The sequence below is a fragment of the Zeus faber genome (genome assembly GCF_960531495.2).
Source record: "Zeus faber genome assembly, chromosome: 8".
Lineage (NCBI taxonomy): Eukaryota > Metazoa > Chordata > Actinopteri > Zeiformes > Zeidae > Zeus > Zeus faber.
Window position 1 is genome coordinate 28,039,615 of NC_137195.1, and position 20,256 is coordinate 28,059,870.

The 20,256-nt window shown below is 44.3% G+C and overlaps 1 protein-coding gene across 1 annotated transcript in view; it reads right to left on the bottom strand.

Annotated features, from left to right (window-relative positions):
* Positions 1–20,256, bottom strand: part of LOC307234379 (CUB and sushi domain-containing protein 3-like) — a gene marked incomplete at both ends in the record, with an annotated part of 277,445 nt that overhangs the window by 76,665 nt on the left and 180,524 nt on the right. Inside the window, 9 exons of the mRNA XM_080006075.1 lie at positions 3,501–3,614; positions 4,490–4,570; positions 5,380–5,525; positions 9,089–9,266; positions 10,261–10,449; positions 11,407–11,616; positions 12,074–12,190; positions 14,172–14,241; positions 16,821–16,939. Of these exons, the coding sequence (XP_079862201.1) occupies positions 3,501–3,614; positions 4,490–4,570; positions 5,380–5,525; positions 9,089–9,266; positions 10,261–10,449; positions 11,407–11,616; positions 12,074–12,190; positions 14,172–14,241; positions 16,821–16,939 (1,224 nt within the window). The remainder of the gene's footprint in view (positions 1–3,500; positions 3,615–4,489; positions 4,571–5,379; positions 5,526–9,088; positions 9,267–10,260; positions 10,450–11,406; positions 11,617–12,073; positions 12,191–14,171; positions 14,242–16,820; positions 16,940–20,256) is intronic.

The following is a 20,256-nucleotide window of genomic DNA, read 5'->3' on the forward strand; positions in this document are numbered from 1 at the left end:
TCCCCCTGGAACGTCCACGTGCTGCCGAGCTGGAAACTATATTGGCAGCGAACGATGTCAGAATGATGCATTACAGAATGCCCCATCAGAGTGAACAACAGCGGCAGCTACAAAAAAAACTAAGTTGATTTAAAAGAGACTTGAAATGCTTCTCCATGATTGATTGCCTGGCACAGGAAAACCTGATAAATGATTTAGCAAAGACCTGTGCCCGTGAATCTCGCCCATCTGGAACTGGCGCGTTGGGGCAACTGCTTAATGGAAAGCATCAGTACATACACCACACAATGGGCCTCGGGTTTGTGAGACGGATGGGGTGCGAGCTGTGTGAGTAGGGTTGTGGCGGGCGCTGCGATTTCGCCCGTCACGCTCCTATCTTGGTGTGGTTCACGACTGTTCTGCAATTTCTATACCACTCATATTAGCATGGTAGACACACACACACACACACACCAACACAAATCTTACTCCAATCAACACACCACCAGACCAGCGTCTGCGGGGCAGGAGGGGTGCGAGTGATTTGGGTGGATATGTTTGGATGACTTACACCCCCACACCCCCTGCCGACTGTGTTCGGGTCCTGGGGGCTCACCTCGGTGCCAGGTGTTTTTCGACCTGTGGGGCTGGTTGCCGGCCTCTGAGAGCGCTGCCGGTTGCTTTCCAGGGCCCCTTAGCGGATGCTTGCCGTTGTGGATATGGGTTGCAGTGCGGGAGGCGGCAGTCGGCCCTGTTCTCGTCAGCTTCTGGTGCTGTGTGTGGGTGCCAATGGCGATGGTGGAGGGGTTGCATATATGGCTGTCTTCGGGCGATGGTGGTGCTCTGTTTGCTCCAGGGGGGTTGATGTTGGGGTGCCCTGCACCATGCGCACTCAGTTAAGTGAGTGAGCGCTCTGGGCTTGCGGCTTGCTGTGGCATCTCGCGGGGTGCGGAATGGCAGGCCTCACCTTTGTGGGGGCGCCCTGTGGGTGAGCGGCTGAAAACCGACAGTGTCTGGTAGGATGTCGGTCTGTCAGTATCGGGCCCGACCCGGGGCCTATGGTCTGGGCCTGTGGTCCATGCCTGGTGCGTTCTACACTTGCTGGCGGGTCTTATACTTGCACATGGCTATGGGTGTATGTTTGCGCTTCAGGGGTTTGATTGATTAATCATGTTTTGTCAAAGACATGTTGTCGTCTGATGTTTCTATGTTTATGTTTTCCAGGTACATGTTCTTTGTTAGTTGGTTAGGTCGATTTTCCAGAGAGTGGGGTTGGTGGTGGTTCTCTATAACTAAAAACTGTGCTCTTGTCATCCTACAGAGTTATTGAAAGTTATTGCAGCAGTTCTTGATGATTAATGAATCAATAAAATTTGCATTGCAGGTTGAGAACTTGAACTCCACTTGCAGACTAACACTGTCCTAGATGCAATAGCATACAAATACTCTGTGTTGTATGCCCAGCATGCTGACAGCACAGGTTCAAAAAAAAAAATTAAAGAAGAAGCAGCTAGCTGGTCTGGGCAAAGGTCTACCTGGTCTGTATTATCTACACGACAAGCTCAGTTACCTAGGTTAGGCTAGCATCTAAAAAAAAGAGAGGTTTTGGAAATTACTTCCAATAGTCCTTGCGTGGCACTAACGACCTGGTTAAATCTTTCCAAACGATTCACATCGCAACCCTCCTGGTCATTCAGGCAGGTTCAGATTGATCATCGGAGAATGTTTCTCTTATAATCTAATTATTTTCGAGATGGAGTTCAAGTATCATCCGTTATCAAGAATACACCTCTAACTATGGCACGTCAAGTATGCTTGAAACCTTTATCTCCTTTTGCCTCAGTTTCTCATCGGCTTTTGGAGTCTACTTTCTGAAAGACTAATCAAAATGCTTTAAGAAAATGTACACTCTTAGCATAAATGGAATTAAAATGATAGAAATTTGCGGGAAAGATCTACGCACTGTGGAATGTGTGAAGGTTTATTTAAATGCCATCTTGTTGGTACCCTGCTGTTGACCTTTCTCAAAGCATACCACAACAGAGAGCACAGGGTCACTTAATGTTATTAGCTTTGCTATTGTGTCTCTACAGTTACTGCTTTAAAAAAACATTTATATTCACAGTAAATTCATCTGAAACAAAACGTGATGACACTTCCTATGCAAATGAACATCCACATGCATCCACTTTAGGAACAGTTGGTGTTCATTATTGGTAAACCTCGGGCGTGAACATAATCGGGAGATGCATGTTTTGTGAGTCCAACGTTTAGTTTATCATAGACTCAATAGATTTTTCTCACCAGCCAAAGGAAGTGGAATTTAGGTCTTGTGAACGGGAGCCATTATTTATCAGACAATAAGGGCTGGACATGCTCATCGTCGCAGACAAGGACATCACTTTAGGATCCTTCAGAAGATGCCTCATAGGAAGAAAGGAAGAACTATGAGCTCTGACATCAGAGGAAAAGCCCCTTTTTCCCCCTCGTATTTAATCTGATCTATTATTTTTATCGGGTCTGTTGAACTCCCCAGAAAAATATATTGGGCAGCAGCAAAGACTCTCATTTTCTTTGTAGCTTAAATATACATGTTTCAGATCACGCCAGGTTAGAATGGGTTCTTACTTCTATCAAGGCCAAGTGGGAATTGAGACCAAGGGTGCAGGAGCAAGTTTGAGATGGGGGGATGACGGAACCCAGAATCTCTGTTCTACTGAGAAATAACTTCAAAATGAAATTCTAGGACCTTTCAGTGGTCTTGCCCTCACACATTTAAGGACTGTATTTGTTACAAGGATCTCACTGAACATTCAGAAGTAAACTCTGTATCTCTACATTATTGGCAAGTTTGTGAGTCGACAATTTCACTTATAAGAATTGCCGACCTCAGAAAATGATGGCCTTGAAGATAATTAAAACCACATAGACGTGTTCTTCCTCTATTTTGGTTTGTTGTTTTTCAGCAAATCATTAAGGGAAATGGTGCAGACTCCCTACAGGATCAGACCATCTACAGTACAGGGTTCTTCCTTATTACACTCGTACAAATGGCCCGCTCATTAGAGGCCTCCATTCTGGAAGTCCGGCAGATATGTAATCAGTTAGATCCTGAAAGACTCCAGCCCAGAACAGGGTGTGAAGGGAGCCGCCAGGTCCGTGATCTTGGTGTGAGAAGCTTGATAAATTAAAACAGGGATACTTCTGTCTGCTTGGACTCCGCTGGCGGTCAACTCAATCATGCATCAAGAATGGGTGCTGCTGACTGCGCCCCGGCCTTGGCAGACTGGCGTATCACACACAGACACGCACTGGCAAATACACAGACTCATGTGTGCGCGTGTTTCTGTGTGTGTATATGTGTGTGACTTGCACAAGCTTAAAGAAAGGCTATAGAACATGTGGATACAAACGCACTCGGACACATTTACAAAGACATGTGCGCACACACACACACATGCACACACATCCAAACACATACACAGACACAGCAACACAAGCCGGCACAGAATGAGACCAACCTTGACAGACTGGCGGAGGTCCATCCATCTGCAGCCTCTCTCCAAGGCGACAGGTCAGAATCTCACTGCCCAACAAAGTGAACCCTGGCAGGCATGAGTAGCGGATAATGTCCCCTGTGAAATCATTTACACACACATACACACACCCACCCACCCACACACACACACACACACACACACACACACACACACACACACACACACATACATACAAAGACAAACACCAGCCCTTGTGTTAATAAGAACCTGATCAGTATCTGTACTTAAGACATTAATAAACACGTTTGCTTATTAGGACTGAAATCCACTTAGTTAGCTTGAAGGACTGTGTTAAAGACCCGTTTGTTAAAAAATGGGACACACAAACACAGAGATTTACACAGCTACAAGCAACTTGGACCGTCGACACTGTAAAACCCTAACCCTCAGGGGCGATGTAGATCAAGCCCCCAGCGTCTTATCAAATGATCAAGCGGCAAAGACAGGAACGGGTGGATACAAAATCAAGATCAACACAAGGAATGAAAAGATGAACAAAACAATTCAAGAAAGGAAGACAGGTTGAAGAGTTGGAAGTGGAGAAATGAAAACAAAAGTGCCTAACATGAGGAGCAAAGGAAACACTTACACAGCTGAACCAACAAGTATGACAAGACATCAATAAATAAAACGTGTTGTTTGAGCGAGCGAAAGGGAAAGAACAGATTGAAAGGCGAGGAAAAGCGTGCGTCTGAAGAGGCAGACAGGCGAGCATATGGCCAAAATGAATATATAATATTGACACACCTTAACAAAACCGGCGATGAATTAAACAAGCGAAAAACGTTACTCGGATTGTCATTTATCGGCGTGACGAATGAACAAGAGATGAGCGCTTTTACTCCCGCTGATAGAAATGTGTGTTTGCGATGATCGGGCGATGGCGGGGGATGTTATGATGTGTTTGCCGACTGACATAAAACAAACAAAATAACAAAAAAAAGACTGACCTATTTCAAACTCCTCGTCGTCGCTTAGGATGTTGGCGTTGGCGACAGGCGGAGGTGGCATACATATTCTCAGCTGGTACGCTGTTGGGGGGTGGAGACAAAGCAAAAGCACGGGACGCTGCAGTGGGGGTGAGTAAAAAGTTGGTGTGTATTTGTGCATGTGTGTGTCTGCTTTAGGACAGCTCAGTCCTGTGACAGTGTGATTATGTCTGTGTGCGTGTGTGTGTGTGTGTGTGTGTGCGTGCGTGCGTGTGTTCTTTGTGTCCAATCATGGTCCTTTGTTTGCTTCACGCTCGGCGTCAACCAAGTTGTAAATTGCCGTCTATTAGCACCGCTGGTAATTAAAAGGCCATTGCTGAATCAACCGAGATCAGGTACATTTTATCGTTAATTAACTGTCCCTTTCGCTTCCCCCGTATCACCCATTTTAATAGCGCAGCCAGAAAATGGAAGACATTTATCATTTTATCACCCGGCGATACGGAAATACGGTAGCCAGATAAGGGACCAAATAATAAAATCAAAAGCCCAATATGGGAGCATAATAGAGGTTCTCCAAAGAGAAAAGGGACATTTCCCACTACCTCCTGTATGTAATAAAACATGGAGGGGCAAATTCACTAAAGGATCGTCTGTGGCTGCTAAACAGGCGCAAATAACAGAAAAAGTGAGCGTCTATTTCACAAAGCACCCACAAAGGGTGAAATACATCCCTGACTGCGCTGCCGTGCAAATAGCATCTCGGAGCTCCGGTGCTATTTTCACCTATTTAAATCAGGTAGTTTTCATACATTTGGTGAAAAATTGGCCCCTTTCTCTGCAAAAATGCAAAGAATAAAGTGTCCAATTCACAAACACTGTGTGTGTGTGTGGGGGGGGGGGGGGGGTACCATGGTAACGTAGCACAAAGAACCCGCTGGTGCTGAAGTCGCTGTGGAACTTGATCAGGATCTGATTGGCAGTGGTGGGTACGCCCTCCAGGACAGAGTTCCCGCTGAACTGGCCAATCTGGGGCGAGGCCTGGTCGGGCCCATCCCTTCATTACAGGCATGGTAAAGAGAGAGGGAGATAGAGAAGAAATCATCACTGAACATCAGGGTGGAAGAATGGAGATCAAGCAAGAGCTTGGGTCATCTCAGAGCCACGACTCGAAAACGTTCCCACGATCAGACGGAATTTCTAATTTCTTTTCACACAAATCAAAGGAAGTGTAATCCCAGTCAAGTAGGTACGAGTTGATGAGGTGTTACGCTGCCAAAAAAGATTTGCCACGAGAGGAGCTGGATAAGCTACATATATATATATATATATATATATATATATATATATATACACAGTATATACACCCAGGCATCTGTCAAAGATTTCATCTGCGACCTGCGCAATCCAAACCTCTAAGACCCTGCTGGTTTCACAATGGTAATTTTCATGTAGTCACAAATGTAGTCGATACAAACCTGAATGACAAGAGTGCTTTAGTCAACAATAATGAATAATTATATTTTGTTCTAATTTTTACAAAAATAGGATGGTCATTCTCCGCTCGTAAAGTAAAAAACAAAAACTCTACCCATACTTATTCCTATGGAAGGTTAAGCTGGCAGTAACTTTGACATACAGTTGGTTTGACACTACTGAGCAAATGTACTTATTAAGTCACTTTGGACAAAGCGTGTGCTAAAGGACGTAATGTAATGTAAGGTTTAATAAAGTTCCACCAGTGCGAAACAATGAGTGCATCCTGCTTAAATACTGCACACGCATGTGCAGTATTTACTCTTGCAATGCCAAGATTAAATGCATGGAATTATATCATGGGTCATCAAATTTTTATTTTGTTTTGACATGCCCACTATAACAGCTGTGGAAGAAAAGGAACAATAGCGGAATTAGGGCTCACTCTGAATAGTCTCGAGTTTGGATTAACATTTACCACATGTACCACACCGCTGAGATGAGATGGAAAACTGTTTGACTATGTGAACGTGGTGCGTGTGCGACAGGGAGATACTGTGTTGGATTTTCGTTAAACAGAGAGAAAATGGGCAGCCAAAACTAGAGGCGATAATTGATGAAGAGGCAACGAGGTTCTTTCTTCGATCCTAAAATGCAACAGGGCATGCAGGCGCTACACCAAAACAATCCCCAAAACACCCAGAAGATAATTAACCAATGATTCATGTCGATAAGTGTTTGATTTGTGTTTTGCAGACAAATGTGAAGTGGTGGTAGGTTGTTATGAACAATATTTTCTCTTTGCATTATGTGAATTCCAGTCTTTTTTTCCTCCCTTCTAACATGTTTGCCCTATTACTAGGCCCGAAATGAAGACCAACTGTGATTGGTGTGGTGGTTAAAAACGTGTTTTTAATTGCAGCAACCCTTATAATAAAGCTATATAAGCTATATAGAGCCACGTGGCTCTATAATAAAACATATTTCTCCTTCCTTTTTGACCTTGTGGAACGCTATTTTGGCTCTTTTTGTATCAATTCAAATAATTCCATCTCACTTTTATTTTTTTACAACTCCTTTGTTAAAATGTTTGACTAAATTGATAAGCCATGACTAATAATTGGACTAAATGAAATGACAATTTTTGTGAAAAGACTACGACTCACTATACTGGGAAAACACTGCAAAAATTACCCTCGCACAAAGGTGCCCCACACTTGTTAAACGTCGGAACGACCTGTAAATAAAAATAAATGGTGGGTGCCAAGCAGAGAGAGGACAGCCGCGCAGGAGAACAAGACATTAGTGCAGCTCGATAAGGGCTTTCTACAAAAGGCTCGTTGTCTGTAAAGGTCCTTAAAATAGATCTGCATTTTTGGTAAAGCCATCAGTGATGCAGCATGCACGGATGGCTTTATGATAACATTTTCGTGATACCATAACAGAAATAAGACACCTTATCCTTGTGCTAGAGCCAACAGGGGGATCCAAAAAGTGAGGCGGGAAAGCTTCATGCTTGAAGGTAGTATTTTCCCATTACATGTAATTGCCACATTTGTGCAGCCGAAGTGTGTCATTTTAGGTGTGCTCAGGGAAAATAAAGAATCCCTTAACAGCATTAAGCATGGTAACTCAAGTAGTTTGGCACCTCTCAATATAGCATAGCATCCTTTTCTCAATTTAAGTTCAGAATGATTAAATGTGGACAGTAGTCGGACAGGGAAACAAGATGACTATTTCTTTCAGTGTTCATGTGCCATTTTCATCTCCCCACCCACCACCCAACTATCTGCTGTCCGCAGATACAGGGGGGAGCCACCTTCTTCTGTCGCGCATAAGGAGAGCTACAAGCCTGCCTGGGGCTTACTACAGCAGAGAGAAAGAGAAGGTAAAGGAAGAAAGGACGAGAGTGAGAGAGAGAGAGAGAGAGAGAGAGAGAGAGAGAGAGGAAAATGGGATAGATACTGATACTTTCCAAAGCAGACAGCTCAGACGACAGTACAGTCAAGTGATCAAAACAACAAAAAATAAAAGCTGTTCGTTTGTTACTTTGTTTATAATCTCACACCCATGGGAGAGTTAAATGTTATGTTATGAGAAGACATCAAGTTCTATGACATCGGCATTAAGTTCAAGGCTTAGAAAGGAAAGGACAGGAAGAGCATCCTCACATTGAAGCTGACAAACACAATCGGTGACTTGATCTTCACTTGCACTTTAGACTTGGATTTCACACCACACCAGAGAGGAGGGACCCCTCATTTCATGGTTGTTGTGTGGTGGTGGTATGGTGTGGCTTAAGCAGCCACACCTGTCTTGGGTCTAAGTAATTGGGCCAGGATTACTGTGGCTGTACACCTGTTGCTCTTAGAGTAATCCACAAGCAACAGGTAAAACTCCCATCCCCACACACACAGGTGCCCTTGTCATGACACATTTTCCATCTGTTCCGGGCTTGTTCCAACTTCCCACTCTCTACAATAAAATTGGGCCCTGGAAACGTCACTTGGGTGGCAGGCGAAACTGCCCCAATTATGCTTCAGTTTGACCTTGGGTACAGTTTAGTGGAGGACATCTTCACTGTCAAAAATTCACAGGTGACACCTTAGTCCCTTACATATTAACCAAGAAAAACTCGACCGGGGACAAACATTCAGTCATTGCGAGTCATGCGGGTGACATTTCTGAGCGACCTCCAGTCTAACTTGAAAAAATAAATAGCATAATAATAAGTGTGGATTTGTGTGCAGGGCTGAGGTTTTCCTCATATAAGAAACCCAAGAGAAAACTCTTCAATCGTCAAAGATAGATTATTTTGGAGACAAAGCATTGCACTGTGGAAGCCATGTGTGCTTCAATGGATATCCACTGGGAATTCATTTTCTCGCTCACGATGCACTTCGGCAGAAGGCATTGTGAGGAAGTCAAATCGGTCCACAAGATAAAACACTACGCCCCACAAACATAAGCTCTCGTCCGCTTTCAATCGAGTCTCTCAATAAAGTTTTTCTCATTAACCTCACACCAAGCTGGCAGGTCGGAGCTTGCTAGTTCTTTTGTGTTGTTGATGGTGGCCATAAGCCAATGATTAATTATTGGACCTGGAAGCTATAGCTTTAAAAAAGAGAGTTTATGAAAACTTACCACACGGTGATGTAGTCATAGATTGGCTCTGTGTTGATAACAGAGAAATTGATGAAGATGCCAAAACCTGGAGGCACCCTGACCATCCAGATGCAGTCCTGGAAGTTTGGGTACTCAGCTGGGTGTCCGGGAGAGTAAATGGTCCCATTCATGGATGTAATATTCCCGCCACAGAGAGCTAGAGGGGTAAATAATGCAAAGTAGCTGAAAAAAACACCTCACCCATCTATTGATTAACCATAATACCGTAATAGGATTTTCTGGGAAAGATATGCATATTCATAAGTAACGCATCCTCTGCGCGCACATGATCGGGCAACGGTGCATGCAACGGGGCACCCATGAGTGGTTCGCTGTGTGTCCCAGTGTCTCCAAATGAAAAAAATGAAAACAGTCTGCTCAGTTTCAATAAAACACCATTTGTAGCGGGGACACCCCCTCAGTCACTAGAGCGGCAAAATGGCTATAACCGGTGCTGGTTCCATGTGCCTTGCCTTTTGCCTTTTTTTTTTTTTTGAGCACCTGCCCCTCTTAACCAGGAGTCATCCTTTGCGAGCCTGAGCGTAGAAAGTGTCAAGGGGCATCAGGGTATCCATGTAGTGGAAAAAAAAAGGAAAAAAACAACAAAATATTTTTTGGTTTTCAAATTATGATATGATAAATAACAAAAACCTTCATCTTCACTGAGTAACAACGGAGCCCCATCCTAGGAGATCTCCTTCAAATTTACAACACGGAGAGGGAGGCATAATCGGCATTGTAATAAAGACTGGAGAATGCTTCATCTATCATGATAATAGCTTTGTGCAGTTTTATAGTTCAGCAAAGTCATAAATCTTCAATAAAAATTGGACGCTTTGGGGACAGTTGGAGGAAGGGATTGTACAACAAATGACAAGGGAAGAATCTATAGCGCTTGATAGGAAGCACATAGTTTAAAAAAATAAATGTTTTACGGCCCTTGCTTTTCGGTGGATTAATAAAAAGGAGAAGGATTTTTTTATTTGGTCTTGGACTAAGCTGCGTTACAGTCTCGGAAAGCAACCCAATTCACCCCTTCCGTCACAAAGGCTCCCTCAAGGGATTTTTATGAATACAGAGGGGGTTTCAAGCTAAATTATACAAGACAACAGACAGAGAGACAGACAGACAGACAGAGGGGTGAGGGTAACCTTCGCAACGGGGCACGGGATGATTCCAGTTCCTGCTCACTCCTTGCAGACAGGTGAGCGAGGTCTCCCCCAGCAGGGTGTAGCCCGGGAGGCACTCAAAGGAGATGGTCATCCCCACGCTGTAGTCTCGACCAATCACTACGCCGTTCCGAAAAGGACGTGGGTCCGGGCACCTCTGCAGCTCATACGCTGGAGACAGGAAAAGGAAAGAAAAAAAAGTCTCCAAAACGGTGAAAAAAAAATTCAAAAATATATATATTCCCAAAAAACTAGCAAACTGAATCAAGACTCCACACCTGAACGTATAAACAAGCAACTGAACATAGAAGTGCCCTAGCGTTGATCGCTGGTCTCGGATAAGTCTCCGTTCATACAGACCCTGAATCACATTATCAAGACTATTTCTCTTCAGGGATGTGCCATATTAATATTTTTTTTCCTTCTTCCTTTTAATAAACCCCCCTCAAGGTGACTGGCCAACGAAAGTTGCAGTGGTCTGTGTTCAAAGGCTTCATTAAGTGTCTCGAAGTGCCTGCAACCTTACAATCCTAATCTTCAAAGCAGCCCGGCTAAGACAAAAGAGGCCACTGTTGCCAGTTCCCCTTAGAAGTAGTCTCGCTCCGTCTGAGTGTCTATAATAGCTCCCTTGCATACAAACAATTAGCGTCCTCTCTCGCCCTTACAGCAGGGGCTTCATCTTCACCAGAGTGCAGGAGAAAAAACATTAACTGAGAGATGATAGAAGTCTCAAGGCGCCTACACACGGCAAGAATCAAGCACAGTGTTCAGGCAAATGAGGACTCAGGCATTAAGCGTCCAATCAAAGACGCGGTATCCAAACACCGTCCTTAGCGTTTGACGCAAATCCCGTTTATGTTTATTAACAATGGTGAGTGCTAACAGTGAGCGCCTCAAAGGGTCAGGGTGTACTGGGTCAAGGGATAAGTGGATTTCTGGGGCAGGCGTCAACACTCTCCCATAGGAATGAATGGTTTGAGGCAGTTTCAATCCCATACACCTGGGTTCTGGGAGGACCAGCTGAACCTCTTCTTCGGATTGCAATGGGGTGAAAGAACCATCTCTGTAGATAGAAGAATCAATGCCTGACTGCTCTTTCACTCTTGTACAAAAGACCTACTCCCATACCCTGGTAGACAATGTGGAAGCCGTGCTTGTTCTGTGAGTAGTCGCTGTGGAAGTACAACGTGGTCTCGTGGGTGGTGCTGAAGAGCGAGTCGGGCACGGCCGAGCCGCTGAACCGATCGATCACCGTTCCCGTCTCCAGGCTCCCGCTGCGCACCTCCAGGTAGTCATGCACCGCCTCTGTGGAGAAGTTGAGAAACTGCAGGTGGATGCCTGCAAGCGTGGAGGGATGGTGGGACGGGAGGGAGAGAGGGACGGGGCGGGGAGAGAAATGACAGCAAAAGCAGTGTTGGATTACATCAACATCATTGAAGGCATGCCCCCCCCCCCCCCCCCCCCCCCACACACACACACACACACTTTATGTTACACAAGTAAATTGATCTTAACATACACAAACACAGAAGTCTGGGGAAAATAAGGTTGGTGGGGGGAGTTGGAGAGGGGAGGTAGTAAGGGAAGGTTTAGATGGAGAAGAGATGACAAGAGGAAGGGAGAAGAGAAAGGAGAGGAGGGTTTTTGGTGTAGGTTGAGAAGACAGAAAGGGAAACAGAAGAAAGCACAGGGAAGAGATGCGTGAGAACAGTGCAGGAAGAAAAACAAAGAAAAAAAAGAAAAAACAATGAAGTGAACAGAAGAGTGGAACAGGAAACGTGGGGAGATGACAAACCGAAGCCAATGGGGAGCTGGACCCTCCAGCTGCAGTCCAGGCTGCTCTGGTAATTCCCTGGGAAGCCGGGGCTGAGGACGACGCCGCTGAAGTCTGTCATGGAGCCTCCGCACTGAGCTGAGGGAGAGCAGCCAAGGAAAAGGAACATGTCACTTCTTCACTCAACAGTTAGATCCCAAGGGAAAAAGGGAATGGTTAGGGGAGGTGAGCGAGAGGTTTACGTTATCTGTAGTGTATCTTTGGGTGTGTAAGCGTGTACGTGTGTGTGGGCGATTTAGGGATTTAGGGCGGGAGATTAAAACGTAGTTAAACCCAAGCGAATCATGTTGGGCTCATTCACATTAGTTAATAAATAAATGAATAAATGAATGAATAAATGGCGTTGCTTTATGGATTATTAATCAAAATGACCAACACTGAACAGAAAAATGGACATTAGAAAGTTGATACTAGGTTCCATCAGGAACTGTGAAGAAAGCAGTCCGAATTCTGATAAAAATATAGCTGTAAGATATAGCGACAAAGCTACAGTGTATATCTGTGTGCGCAAATAATGTGTAGGTGACACGGGGACACAGTAGTGGACTGTGCACCCGAGTGCGGGAGGTGAGGGCGCTTTAAATGAAAACAAATGGGGACGTCGATATTCAATACGCCATCGCAGTGTCGCACAGCGGCGGTGCTGATTACTTCACACGCCCAACCCCCACCATCCACACAACCAGCCTTAAACCTCCTCTCTTCCGTGACCGGTCTTCTCGCGGCGCAACCACCCAGGCTCGCTGTGACGGTTACACTCGACAACAAACCCCACCCCCCCACCCCCGCACTCCCGGTCGTGTGGCAGATAGCGCTGCACTCATGTAAACACCCATGTGTAATGCAATTACAGCCACCAGAGGCACGAATGTAAAATAGTAGCTGAATCACAGCGAATCACCAACCCAGCCCCCCACCCAGATCCTTCCCCTTCTCTTGACAAGCCCATTTGTGTCTTAAGTGTTTGAGGGGGTATCGCTTCTCGCGTCAGCCTGGCACCCAGAATCAGGGAAATACCATCAGTGGGGATTTAATTGCAGGAATGTGAGGGAGAGGGAGGGAGAGAGGGAGTACCGTTCCCCCGTCTGAATGCAAAATTAGAGACGAGCGATGGCGGAGGATGATTTCCCTATCAGCATCATGGCAGGGGCGTGCAGAGCCGCTTTGATGCCAGTCTGTTTGCAGAGGCGAAAAAAAAACCAAACATGGTCCGACGGCCATTAATGAGCAAGGGGGGAGGGGCGCAGAGGGGCCGAGGCTAATGGCTGAGAACAGGGAACACACATGACTAAGAGCGGGGCCCTGTCAACGTTAACTCCAGGATTTATGTCTGCAGCGGGCTGTGGAAAAAGCTACAGGGTCCTCCCTGTGGCTCATTAGCATGAAGAGCAGTGCAGTGTGTCAACATGTGTGTGTGTGTGTGTGTGTGTGTGTGTGTGTGTGTGTGTGTGTGTGTGTGTGTGTGTGTACTCCCTAGGTGAAGAGCATGCGCTCTCTCACATGCCTTTGAATTCTACTTGCGCATGGTGCGTGCGTGTAATTAGGGTTGGCTGGAATTAATCGGGGCCGCTGCGTTCTCCTTCTCTCTGGGAATCCGTCAGCCGAGCGATGGGAATTAGTGGAGCCGTCTTGGGGGAGTGCAGCCTCCCATCAAAAGTATCAGAAATCAAACGCTGCAAGGCGCAAGGAAGTGGCGCAAAGCTCCTATCACCCCCCCCCCCACCCCCGAAAATCATCGCAGACTGAGATTGTGGCCTTCCTAAATAGAATAACTGTCCTCTGTCCTCTAAATGGAATAATAAGTCCTCTGTGAGCTGTGTGGGCATAAAAGTATGACTGTGTTTGTGTGTGGGTTTGTGAATGCACGAGTAAATAAGACAGGAGCATATTGAAAGAAGGATAGGGAGGGAGGGAGGGAGGGGAACAGGGAAAAAGAGAGTCAGAGTGAGTGAGATGAGGTCTGTCTTCGATGCCGCAAATTTGATCTCGGTATCGTTAATATGATCTCAATGAAAGAGCGCACGCTGGAGGCGCCCAGTTATGTAAAATAATACATTACCTAAACACAGAGGAATAGGGTAATTCCACCTTCTGACAGGACCAGGCATGCAGGTAATATATGCATTACCCTGTTGGGGGAGAAACAGAGCAACATTGCCATTCAGCACACAGTATATTGTCACGAAACAAATATGAAAAAGAAAACGTGTCCACCTTGTGATCCAACAAAATAAATCACTCTGTACATCCAAAAACTTCACTTTTTTTTCTGTTTGTAATTTATTTGTTTGTTAGCTTTTCATATTTTTTTATTTTCCAGTTTGACACCTTTAGGAATGGGATGTAGACGTCGGACAACTGGGACATATTCCATCTTGAAGAAATGTCAGTCCTGATCCCTCTTTTCCTTCTAAGTAAACATTTTGACTGTTACTTGTAGCCAAGAGCCATAGTTTTAACCCTGTAAAGCCCACGGTTACAAAGTTAGTTACAGTTACAAAATTTCACTTTTAGGTATCCAAAAAATAATCATACATCTGTAAAGGTTTTTTTTTAGGACAAGATTTACATAGTCAATGGGTCCCGTTGTTTATCCTCGCAATGTTACTGGATAGTACAGTATGTATGATAGTATGTTTATAGGTCTGGCCATCTAGCCTTGAACTCATGGACAACCTGCAAACTTTTCTTCAAGCTCATCTTTTTGTTTTATTGGACTAGACTTGTCAAGATTCAAGTAAGTAAAATGCCTTGATTTTTGTGAGTATTACAATGCCTAGAACATGAAGATATTTTGTTTTTGTAAAATACGTTCATCAAATTGAATTTTGAGCTTGTTATGCCTGTGTTTCAATTCTACATATCCTGGTGAGGTCAAAATCTCACGCATGTGCACCTTACACATGGGGACAATGCACTTCTCACATGGTCACATAGGAAAATATTACTCATGGTAATATAATGTCTTTGATGATTCACTATAATTAAGTTCTATCTCTTAAATATTTGAGTTTAGACCAGAATTGAATAAATTAATACATTATTTCTGGTTGCAGTATTTGAAATTATCTGTAGTGTTATTAGAAATGTATCTGTATCTTATCAGTTAAAACAAATACATTTAACTGATCCTGGGTTTTCTCTGAGCTTTCTTTGTTTGCCCAAATACTACAGCTGCTTGTTGCATTCGGAAGAAACAGGTTCTGAATGTTTTGGAATGTTTTGAGGGATGCTTGTTGCATTGTTCAAGGACAGGTGAGAATGTTCCTAAATGTGGGGATTTAAGTGTTTCGGGGGGGTGCATATCATGGTGGAAACTGTTAGGGGGCTTAATAAGCAATCAACGCTACAAATTAGTCCTATTTTGTTCAGGCAATGTGAGTACAAATACTGAAAATTCTGCTCCCAACTAGGGCCAACGTTGCAATACTACATAATTTCCCTGAAAATGAAATGTAAAACCAAATGTAAATAAAATTGAAAACGCTTTCATTTCTGCATTAGAGGCCTCCCACAACAACATCTGAAAGGCGAAAAAAAAAGGCTTATTTCTTTCTATAGTACGGCTTTACAGGGTAAATGACAATTAAAACCTGTGCTATGACTTTGCAGAAGAGTCAATGTGTCCACAAGTGGTAGCTTTTTTGTTTTTGTTACAGTATTTACCACCCCCCACTCCTCGTGTTGCTTTCAAATGGTGGGAGTATTGAACCGAGAGGCGACAGCAGTCCGGGGAAAAGCAAAATACATTCTAGCCAATTACAGTCAAACGTGCTGCGTGCCATATGGAGCGAGACTCCCTGACGCATTTTCAGACACCAATACCTGTGCTGTGTAGCATCCACCTACGAAGCCCACCCGGACACTGCCTACGCCGCCGCTCGGGCGCCGACAGACACAACACGGAAACTGCACCCACACACGGACGCATAACAATGCTCCGCCAAAACACTAGAGTGAAGATTCCACTGCGCTGGAGAGATTGCAGGACTTCCTGGAATAGCCGCCGGTGTGTACCTGCTGTTCAGTTTTATTCAGAGAGATGTGTAGAAATAAGCTGTTGGTGTGTCCAGAGAGTGTGGTTAAGTAAACGCTTTCTCTCTGTCCTGCGGCAGGGCGGGGATGGGGGTTGGGGCGAGGGCGGGGGGAATAAAGTCAGTGTGGGATTAGTGAGGGGGCTGTTAACACTGTCCATCGCCCGTGGCCCTGGAAGGTTCTACGGCTCAGAACGTCACGGCCATCTACTCCCAGGAGGCGGTGGTGGTGGTTTGGTGGGGCGTTGTGGTGGGGAGGCGCGGAGAACTGGGAGAATTTAAAACAGCACATATGCACGAGAGATCCAAGCTAATTTTCACGTTCAAACACGACAATCCGTCGTCACACGCGGAGAGATTAAGATTAGGATATTAGAATCGAATATTCATAGATAGAATATTCATTTTCATGGCAGCTGCAAAATACATGGAAAAGCACAAGGTGATTCTCTCTTTCAGTTTCTAACACAGCTACAGCACATTGCGCAGGGACGCGTGCTCGCACACACACACACACACACACACACACACACACACACACACACACACACACACACACACACACACACACACACACACACACAAACGCACACGCACGCACGCACACGCACGCACTCGTGTCCTAAGCACTGCTGTCGAGCTTAAGTGATGGCCCCACCCGCCCCCACCCGCACCTGTAGTGTGAAGCCTTGGTCGCACTGGAAGGACACCATGTCGCCAACGGTGTAGCGGTCCCCTGACTTCTGGCCGTTACTGGGGGGCTGCGGCTCTGGACATGAATCCAAACCTATTGCTTGGGACAGAGTCACAACACACAAGTGTGGACAGCCATCATTCTTCTGCATTTAGGGGCAAGGAAGGACATCCTAACGACATAGGGCTGTCACGATCATTATCTTTTATTCGGCGATTAATCGTCATACAAATAATTGGAATCAACAAATTGTCTTTTACACCAAATTTCATGACACTATTGCAGTATAAGCCTATAATACTGTAATATGCATCCACCTTAGGAAGAAAAGCTATGAATTTTGAAATGTGGGTTGACGGTTATTTTGCCTCAAATCCAAATGATGAAATCCTCTATGGCATATGAAATGTGAATGGAAACATGTGATTGAAGAATCTACCAATTTTATGAAAATGATTGTGATTAGCTCAAATAATTAGATTGGGCGATTATATAATTTTTGTGACAGTTCTGGAGTCCAGAAACCAACTTGTGTGTCGAAAAAAAATTACATAACAACCATTTGCAAATTAAAAAGGCAATGTTACATTTAATCATCTGATACCTACATGGAGAAAAGGGCATAATTAAACTAAACCGAAATGTTTAAACATGCAATTACACAGTGCCTTTTTCTAATATGCTTGTAATTGTATAATAATTGAGTTAGAGGAAACCCCCCCCCCCCATCGTCATAACAGTGGGAAAATAGGACAAGTCGCTAGGCTATTCTACTGGTAGTCGCAATCACTAAATCCTTCCCACTGCGATCTGAAGCAATCACTGTGAAATTACAAAGCCATCCCTCAAGTATTACTTGACAGGAGCGCCGAGTGCCATTGGTACGGAGTGATTACAGCGTCTCTACCCCAGGTACACAGAGTTCTGATAAGGCGTTTAAGTGGCTCAAAGGTAATAATGGTCACTCAGTCTGGAGTGCTACGTGAGCCCTTACACGCTTGACGTATTCAATCGAGGCACGATTTTCATTGACATAAGAAAAATTGCGCGAGCGTAGAGAGAGGAGAAAGGTGACTAAGAATTTTCAGATATGGCGTGTATGCAGCTGCCATGCAAAGTGGTACATTTTATCAGGAAACGACCAGAAGGAACAATTAATGGTCCAGGAAAACATTGTTTGAATGCCTATTGCCATTTGGAGCTAATAAATAGATTAGAAATTGGATGTCACAGTAAATACAGTGGCAACGAAAGATAGGTGCGTTGCTGTGGAATGTAGAATTGCTTATGGCTGCATTAAGAATCAGGAATCACTAGTTGCTAAGTACATTTACATGCACCTGGAATTTGTCCTTTGCATTTAACCCTTACTAACTATTACGTGCAGCGGGGCTGCCATAGCCTGGTGCACCAGGAACTCCAGTTCCGATGTCAGTGGCAAAAGTTTATTTGCATAACGTCTGCATAAACGCACAGTCCCGAGGTCTCCCAAACTGCATTAGTCAGCAGACAGCAGGTTAGGGTTAGTAGGTGGTGTAGTACAGAAGAAAAATTTTGACAAAAGCAACCAACGAAGAACATTCTCAGTATACTCAAAAATAACAAAACAATTAGGAAAGTTAAAGCCTCCTCCCCTCCAAAGTCGTATGATGTCAACAAAAAGTTTGAGAACTAGTTAAGAGCATGCGCTGAGAGGGTTAGGGTGAGAGGAACAAAAACATTTGGTTTCATCTTGAATACTGTATATTGGTGCCTGTAGAGGGAAGATGGACACACACGCACATGCGCACACACACACACACACACACACACACACACACGCACATGCCCACACACACACACACACACACACACACACACACACACACACACACACACACACACAGATCAGTCCAACTCAACACGACAAAAGGACAACTGAGAACATAAACCCATCAGCAAAGAAGGACCCTGCAATGAATCAAGGAAACGGGAATGGATGGCAGGTGGTGCGGTCACAGAACTCTTGCATTTTCGGCGCTCGAGAGGTGAGGAGCAGGAAACGATGGGGGGGGCGGTCGCATTAGTGGCCACTAACCGAAGCTTAAGAGGTATGTGGGCCGCTGGGAGAAATGACGTCTACCACATTTTTTAAGTTGGAGCAGAATTACCAGATCTCTCTCTTTTTAAATTTTTTTTTTTATCAACGCATAGCACATTTTGGGGATAGTTTTAATGGTTAAGGGAAAGGGCGCAGATGTTTACTGGAAACCATGAAAATGAAAGTTTCGTGGGGGTATCAAAGAGCAATACATGCAAAAAAGTCAAAAGATTCATAAAATCATCATGATTTTTTTTTAACCGCAGGTCTTTGGGTACTGGGCCGCTTTCTGTGTGTTTGAAGAGGTGTTGGTATTCACCTCGACGATACTGCGTGTGAAGGGGGAGAAGTGTATTCACTATAGTCTATTTATGGCATACAGTAGGATGTCCTGACAATGTGATATCCTTGTTAGAGCGGAAAAAGCTATCACAAGGGCACAGGAATTACTGTACCAGAGGCTGTGATGTAGGTAGAGGATTTACTGGGCCAAAGATACTCCTCTACAAGTTTTTAGTTTTATTGGGGCTAGTAAATATCATTTTGAACCTGGAAAATATACAACTAGCTATGTAAGTAATGAAATCAGCAGCATTTGATTTGCATAAATTGGGATACTGGACTATAAAATTATAACTTAAATGTAAACATCAATTGAAGAAGCAACGTATGTTAATTCCACGTTGACAAAATATTTTACTGCTGAGTAAAATTGTCTGAATTATTGTCTGCTGGCTAGGAATAAGGATTAAAAGCACCAAACATACTTTCCATAAACTGTCAACATGGAAGAGAAAAGGTACTTGTATTTTTCCACAATTATTATTGTTTTAAGGATCAAGTCAGCAATTGTGGCTTTAACTGGATTTTGATAATGCTCTCTGTCATTGAATGTTAAATGCAATGGCTTGCTGACACATTCTTGACTTTATGAAGTAAAGATATTGTGAGCCTTTTGTAAAGGCAGTTATTTGGGTGCAGTGGGGAAATTGTCAGTTTTGGGTTCCTGAAAAACTGGGACGGCCCAGCAAATTACATTGGAGAAATCAATATTGTTTTAATTCCGCCACTCATCGATGTTCGTGGCCTTTTGTTTAATGGGGTCGGATATCATCTCCGCCATCGTCACCTTGACAACCAGCGCTATTATTGGCTGTCATCGCTATCGTTACCCTCCAGCCATTTTCAGGTTGTCAGAGCTGAAAGTAATCAACATTGTCTGAGGCATTCACAGGCCTCACAAACATTATCAGTACTTGCGAGGACTTAATAACTTGGAGCTTTCTGTGCTTCCAACACAGCCTATGACTGTGTTACAACCACCTCGGTAATAAAA